This window comes from Zingiber officinale, chromosome 7A (assembly GCF_018446385.1).
Source record: "Zingiber officinale cultivar Zhangliang chromosome 7A, Zo_v1.1, whole genome shotgun sequence".
In the NCBI taxonomy this organism is placed as follows: Eukaryota; Viridiplantae; Streptophyta; class Magnoliopsida; order Zingiberales; family Zingiberaceae; genus Zingiber; species Zingiber officinale.
The window spans coordinates 707,140-714,874 of record NC_055998.1 but is presented as its reverse complement, the minus strand read 5'-3'; the positions used below and the strand labels follow the sequence as shown (position 1 = coordinate 714,874).

Here is a 7,735-nt window from a genome sequence, read left to right as displayed (position 1 = left end):
CACCGACTTTGGATCGCTAATGGCCAAGTTGGCCTTTACCTCACCAAAAGCACCCGCACCGAGCCTGCAATGTGTACAGCTGCTATATGGGGGCGCATAAACGTTCCCATACGACTCTCTCACCGCCTCAAAGATTATGTGTTTTAAATGATACTCAGATCTGCTCCCCCAATCGTGCACCCGATTATGGTGGACGGCAATGTCGATATCGTGTGGGACCCTATTCTAAATTCCAACGGGAACACACACGCCACTGGGGTTCTTATGTACACTTAACCTAAGCGTCAGCCACTACGATTTATTTACCCGTTTTTGTCTTCGTCGCAAAGAAACGAGTTCGAATTCGGGAAGAAGAGACTTAGAGACGCGAAGGCAGTCGAACGATTTCTCTTCGATCTCCCGCTCTCCTGTTCATCTTGGCGATCTGCCTCCATGATGCTCGCTAAGGCCAGCGCAAATGAAGCTGGAGGCGGAAGAGAGGCGGCCGCCGGCCTCTACTGCATCGACCGGCGCTCTCCGATGTCCCTAAGCGGTGGTGAAGCGCCTTCATCCGAAGACCTGGGAAAGAAGACCCGTAAGCCCTACACGATCACAAAGTCGAGGCAGAGTTGGACCGAGCAGGATCACGACAAGTTCCTCGAGGCCCTCCAGCTGTGAGAAACCTTACCCCCTCCTTTTCTTGATTTCGTCGCTGATTTTTGTGGGAAGCCCTAGTTCTCCGTAAAATTTATCGCCGTCAATGCCGTCGAGAGCTTGTATTCAATTTTTCCTTCTAGCTCGTTGTTGTAAACTATGGTTTGTGCCTGTTGTTTTAATAATTTAATGTGTCGTTTACTGCCGATATTTTATAAGCAGTTCGATTGCTCGCATGCGTGTTCTTTAGTTCTCTGGTGGACTGTTTCGAATTTGGTAGTTTCCTGTTGATCTAATTGCTCGAACTGGAGGTTTTAGCTTACCACTGATGAACTCGCGATAGGTTTTGGAGATGGTGGCTCGCTTTGGTCTTGAAACTTGTGTTGTTCGGCTTGTGAGCTTCTTCTTAGGGTCCTCTTTATGTATTTCACGTCAATTCTTTGTTACGTTGTTGACTTCACTAAAACGCTTTTGCTCAATTGTTCACGAAATGTGCCTTCACAATTGGTTAGAGTAGTCATTTCAAAGCTTACAACACTCAGATTTCTACCTTTGGCTGTTATATGGCTATCTTATGTTGATAAGAATTGTCTTTTATTCAATTGGATATCAGATTTCTACTTATGCCTTATCTAGGCGCACTACATTTGCTCATGGTTTAGTAGGATAGAAAATTATTCTTGTTGATTTTATTTATGTCAGCTAGAGGCTTTGCTGTATAAGAATGTGGCGAAGACTTGGTTATTAATAATAAAGGGCTATTAATCTATAAATAGAAATGCATCTTTAATATAAGTACTTACCTTGTAGTTTTCTGGTGATCACAGTTTTGATCGAGATTGGAAAAAAATAGAAGCATTTGTGGGGTCAAAGACAGTAATCCAGGTAATTTCCTAAATCATCTTCAACCCTTAGTAGAGCATATTCTCGATTGTTGGATAGATGTATATATTTTTCAAAATAGCATCATTACTAGCATATAGTATACGTCTTTTGCATGGAAAGTACATCATATGTGTTTATATGACGTATGTTTTGTTCAGTAATTGGCCCCAAATCATCATTGCACCTGCAGTTGTTGTGTTGAGTTTTTTTCCCCCTTGTAGTGTTGGGTTTTCCAAAGAAGCCCAGGAGTAGGCTCAGGTTTTATTTTTTTACTTTTTCGCTAGAAGGCCAAGAGTGATCTAGGGCAATCTTTTGGTTTCTCTCAATTGAAACAGTAGTTCTTGTACAATGGAAATTGGGTAGTTTTGTCTAGGTCTGTTGATCTTTCTGGATTTTGGAATTTCAACTGTGTACCTGTTAATTATTTGCAACTGAGGGTAGCCTTGGTTGTGCGCCGTGATTTCTTATTTCACAACCTATTGTTCGACTCAAGATCTGAGATTCTCTAAACAAAAAACCTGTGCATTTACCTGACTGAGAATAATCTTGTTCCTAGGGCCAAAGTCAGAAGTCAAGGTATTTGCATACCTGTAATTGTTACATATTCCAGCTAGTTAAGTGTGCTGAGAGTGAAGATAGAGGTATAGGTTATATCCTCAACTAATGACACCTGAACGTGATAGTTTTTGTAACTATCTGTTGATAAATGTTTATATGGTAAATTGTTTTTACAGATTAGGAGCCATGCACAAAAATACTTTTTGAAGGTTCAGAAGAATGGTACAAATGAACATCTGCCACCACCTCGACCCAAGCGAAAGGCGACTCATCCATATCCTCAGAAATCTTCTAAGAATGGTCTGCTCTATTCATAGTTCTTGTTGTTTGATGCATGATGAAGCTAATATATCTTTTATTTTGGGGTAAACAAACAGTTTCTCAGATACCTGAAGCCAAAATCCGATTCTGTGACTCATGTCCCCTTGAATCAGACCATTCCTCCACAAGAGAGAGCTCATCCATTCGGAGGAACCACACAGATATGGCATTTACTTCTTTGCCTCAAAATACTATGCAGCCTGCTAATCTGACAAAAGGTTTGCTATTTTAACTTCACCAATCTTGTGATTGTGTCCTTCCATCTTCTGATTGTTAAATGATAAACTTGCAGATGGTATTGTAAATGCTGGAGTTTTGCTGGAAAACAATAGTGATAGCAGTGTCGAGTGTTCCAGAGTTTGGTCAGCTTGTGATATAACTGACAAGGAAAATTTGGTCACATCTCTTCATGGTGAGTGCAATCCTCTGCTTCATGTCAGATTATAGTCGCCTACCTAGATATTGTAAGAACCAGAAATCATCACTACCCATTTTTGAGTCCAACAATACTTTTAAATTGGTTACAGTCTCTTTGGCCTAAAATCTTGGACATAATATTTCTCCTCACAGTCGACAGTCGATCACTTGATAAGTTTGTGGTTATGCCTGCCAACTTGAGTTTCTGCTGCTTCCATAAGACTGTGTTTGTCTCTTTTAGTTCACTTTTGTGTAGTTGTTTACCTTTGTTTATTTCTTATTGTTTTGTGCAGTTATGCCAGACTTTGCCCAGGTGTACAGCTTTCTTGGAAGTGTGTTTGATCCTTATACAAGTGGGCATTTGCAAAGATTGAAAATGATGGATCCAATTGATGTTGAAACTGTAAGTCATAGCAAAGTTACCTTTTTTATAAATTTCTTGCAAACCTAAAATAAAATACATAAGGTAAACCTGTATCTGGTCTGCAATCTGTCTTATTGTTTATTAATTTCTCAATTTAATTAGTCTACATAGATTGTAAAATTTCTTATTAATGGAATTTTTTATTCTTGAACATGAAATTTCTGATCTTTGCTAATTGAAAAAAAAATGCTTATGTGATCAGTTGATAAGATGAATTCAGATAAATCTAATCAAGTTGGAGGATAATTCACTGTTGCGTTAATTTGGATGTTCTCACTTAGAGAATAAAAAATAAAAATAAAAAAAAGGCATCAGGGTGCATGAAGCTCCAATGCAGGTTCCTGTGGAAGGGTCATACCACATTGGGTTTATTGTACGCAATTTTACCAAAACTCCACATTGCAAGAGGTTATTTCCTCTATTCGAACCCATGACCTCAAGGTCAAATGATAACAACTTTACCATTACGCTAAGGCTCCCCTTCGTTCTCACTTAGAGAATATTATAGAAAATATATTCATTTGATTTTTCTTTTTTCCTATAGATATAAATGGTAATAATAGTACTCTAGAATGTTTACCTGCACTTTTTTTGTCTATTATGTTAAAATGATTTTGTTTTATTATGTGCTTTGCTATATCACCATTTGGATTCTGAAGAGATGATAATCAATATTATAATATGTATTAGCTAGGTTAATTATTGAATTAAAAAATGTAATATCTCTTGGAGGCAACAATATCAAGACAATAGTTAACGAATAAGAGTATAGTCCAATATGAACTATTGTATTAAAAAAAAATGCAGAACACAGAAAACATTTTAGCTATGTCTAATTTAAATTTCACCCATCAAATATGTTAGATGACATTATCAAAAGAGAGTGATTATGAAAGACAAAAATACTAGCTTGAATTTAATTGTTAAGCAGCCAAAATGACAACCTTTGTCAAATTTTGTTCCTCAATCTACACAATTGTTATTCATGATTTACAATTATGTCTATGTTGAGACAGATGTTCTGAATTTCAATAGAAAAGCTTTATCAACTTTATATACTTACATGTTAATCTGGTCGACAGAATTGGAAAGTTTGATGCACATGTTATCTATAGTCTTTGATACTTATGGCTCTTCAGCTACCCCATCTGTTACTATGTCGGATAATCGGAATTTGAGTGGGCACTTGATATTTATACTCTCTGTGTATAAAATTTTTGAGGAATAGCTCCTTAGACACTTGGATTAACACCCGAGTCAGCTACTTGTACTCGGGTCCAATTACATAGTCTATATTATTTTATTGATATATGGAGTTAAGTAGTCTTAATCCCCATGTTTACTTCCAAATGTTATCATGTAATAATCAAGGTTATTCTTAGATTTAACATGTTTATTTAGTTAGTTTGTTCTTTCTTTTGAGCATTTGGTTCCTTGTTAAGGTTAACATCTCTTTTAAGATGGATAAATTGTTGGAATAAAGACAAAATCATGAAGGTCATCTATCATTCCATAGTTCTATTAATTTGAAAGCAAAACTTGCATTTTCTTTTGGTGGTTGCTATGTTAGGTAGTTGGCAATGGCTCTATTATTGTACATTGTGCAGTTACTAATAAAACATTTAAAACCCACTTTTTTGTTTGGAGAGAATTGCCTTTTCTCTTTTCTTAGATTTTATAAGATCTCATTGAATTTTGAGGCCCTGGAATGGGGGCATTAATATAGAAATTTTTTTATCTGCATTTGTGGATATGCATGTGAATGAACTAGTGTTTACTGACATTAATGACCAGATGCTGATCTTGATGCAAAACTTGGCTTTCAATTTGACTAGTCCTGAGTTTGAGGATCTTGTAAGTATGTTTTTTTTAATGAATGTTAAATTCCCTGAAAATTTTTGTTTGCTGGATGGATTTGATTGTTCTGGTGATTCTTTGATTCTGTTTAGTAGGTTTGTGAATATTTTGAGGATATGTTAGTCATTCCTTCTATAGTGGGAATAATTTGCATATAGACATGCATATTGGTGTTGCGATCACCAGAGTAGCCCTTTCCTCTATCAGTGTCACATAATATGCATGTAGATAATTTGGTGTCAAATTAATCAATTGAATCTATCAGCTATTTACATATAATAATTTATGAATGGATTATGTACATATACTTTGTTGGTGGTGATTAGTGAATTCTTCACCTTTCATTTTATTTTTGTTTTTGACGTGCATGGGTCTTCGACTTGCATAGGCTTTGGGACACATATTGAGGTTGAATGGATGTTAAGGTCAAGCCCGTCCTTTTTTCTTGAAATTTTATCTCACTATGGAATCTTTGCCGTTGGACCATCTAGACAGATTCCATTGTTGCTTCCCTTTTGCCGTTGTTGCCATCAGTGTTGCCTTTGGTTTCCTCCATTCACTCTTAGTTCTTTTCCATATAATTTTTACTGAATCACATCCTAATAATTGGTTTTTACCTCACCTCTCATTCTTTTTCTCATATAGAGGGTGCCAAGGGATTTTTGAAATTGAAAGGTAAAATTAGAAGAAAAATTGTGAGGGGTGTCTTTTAGTAAAAAACAATCAAAGGGACAGGATACAGTAGACTGCACATGTATTTAGGGAATCTCAGAAGTGTCAATACCCATTGAAACTTAAGGCAACAAGTATTATTGTATTTGGGAAATTTCAGAAGCGTCAATACAAATTGGAACGTTCACAATAGAAGCTATTCAATGTCGTGTGTGCATACCGTTTATAGCTCTCTGACCTCGTCTTTCGTTTAAACTCATCTACTTGCTCTTCCTGTGTATTGCACTTTTTATTCTCCAGATAAGACTGGTGTTGCATTCCATTTTCTTGTGTCAAGGAAGAACACTGATGATCACACACTTATTATCCTATTAAACTATCCTCAGTTTAAATTAATTCTGAGAACTATGCTGGGATCACATATACACACTTGCCATTCTTCATCCGAATATGTTCTTTCGTAACATCTTATTTTGAAGCTTTTATCATTTTTAGCTCAAATTTTCAAAATTTAATCAAGATCTGAGCTTGTGCCTTCCCATGCAGATAAGGCTATTTTCAGTATATGGCGGTGATATGCAAGAAGCTGAAGCATGACGTTGCCAACTTTTTTAACGCTAGAGAAGCAGCAAGGCCTGGTCACTATATCTTTAAATTCCTATTACTTTTTGATTGGTAGACTAACATGAGCAGTTGCCTTCCGCGACTGCAGAAGAGTCTCATGCCTTCCGCAAAAATATAATTTAGTTTACGTCGTAGAGATGGGAGTTTGTACAGCAGAGTCGTCGTCTTTAAGTATTTGGGGCTATATATAAGTTTTATCCTTTGAGATTGGTTAATAAATAACCTAGAGTTCTTGAGGATCCATGGCCTTTGTCACGTAGCTGTAGTGTTTGTTTGTCAAGTGCCTAGTTGAAAATTTTCTGATGTCACTACATTTCGTATCAGATCGAATAAATCTATTTAATGTATTCTTTCATACTAGGGTCGGACATAATTCGGTTCAAACTAGAAAAACCGACTGAAAAATTTTGTTTTTTTTTGTTCGATTTTTTCGGTGTTTCGGCCGGATTTGGTTTAAGTTTTTTAAATTTCAGTTATTTGGTTTAGTTTACGGTTTTGACTCCCAAAAAATCGAAAAAATCGAACCGTTCGTATTATACTTAAAATATTATTTTTATGGATATTGGATCATATAAGTGGATTAGTTTCTAATCATTTATAATATAATAGTATAATCAAATTATATATTTATATTTTTTTATTGTTATCCGATAACAAAATTTTAGTATTATTTTAAATTCATAATTATTTTAATAAATTGATATTTTTTCTTTGTCTCTAAACTAATATTTGTAGTAGCATAAAATCAACGATCGTATAAATTGGATCGTATTACAATAAAAATCGGACCGAATCGTAATAAAATAGTTTGGTTTTGGATTAAAAAATTTTTAAATCGAAATCGAAAAAATAAAACCGTAGTAGGGTAAAATCGGACCAAATCGATCGATGCCCACCCCTATTTCAGATTGGTGATGGTCATTCATCCTCCTACCCTTTGGGTTGGTTTAATTGTATTTTCGTGGACATAACTGAGATGGTAAATTGATGAAGATTTATCACTTGAGAGACCGATGGAATGAATTGGGATTGATGGGACATAGGTTCTTACGTCTCGTGTAACTCTCCCTTCTAAGTATCTATGTTATAACATTCATCATCTCATGGGGTCCCTGTCACATACTCGTTATAACAATATATCTCTTTCACTCACATTCTTTTAATGTTAATACTCATTATTATTAGTCCCACAGTCCACTTAATCATCTTAAAATTATATCATATTAAATAAATATATTTTAAAATATTTAAATTATTATTATTATTTTTAATAATAATCTTACTTTTAAAAAATAATTTTACTATTTTTCACTTTTAAAAATATTAGGGGGCGTTTGGTTAATT

At 35.3% G+C, this 7,735-nt stretch overlaps 1 protein-coding gene across 1 annotated transcript; it reads left to right on the top strand.

Moving 5' to 3' along the window:
* Positions 1-285: 285 nt before the first annotated feature.
* On the top strand, positions 286-6,746 carry LOC122000641 (protein REVEILLE 6-like). The gene is made up of 8 exons (XM_042555024.1): positions 286-653; positions 1,461-1,518; positions 2,253-2,376; positions 2,454-2,615; positions 2,690-2,809; positions 3,108-3,217; positions 5,033-5,092; positions 6,314-6,746. The coding sequence occupies exons 1-8, from the start codon at positions 433-435 to the stop codon at positions 6,362-6,364; spliced, it is 906 nt and encodes a 301-aa protein (XP_042410958.1). The 5' UTR covers positions 286-432; the 3' UTR covers positions 6,365-6,746.
* The last annotated feature ends 989 nt before the right edge of the window (positions 6,747-7,735 follow it).

Bases quoted from the DNA above. Each gene is read 5' to 3' on its own strand.
- LOC122000641 (XM_042555024.1), top strand. From the start codon at position 433: ATGATGCTCGCTAAGGCCAGCGCAAATGAAGCTGGAGGCGGAAGAGAG. The intron at 2,810-3,107 runs GTGAGTGCAATC...TGTTTTGTGCAG, and splicing joins TTTGGTCACATCTCTTCATG to TTATGCCAGACTTTGCCCAG. The intron at 5,093-6,313 runs GTAAGTATGTTT...CTTCCCATGCAG, and splicing joins GTCCTGAGTTTGAGGATCTT to ATAAGGCTATTTTCAGTATA.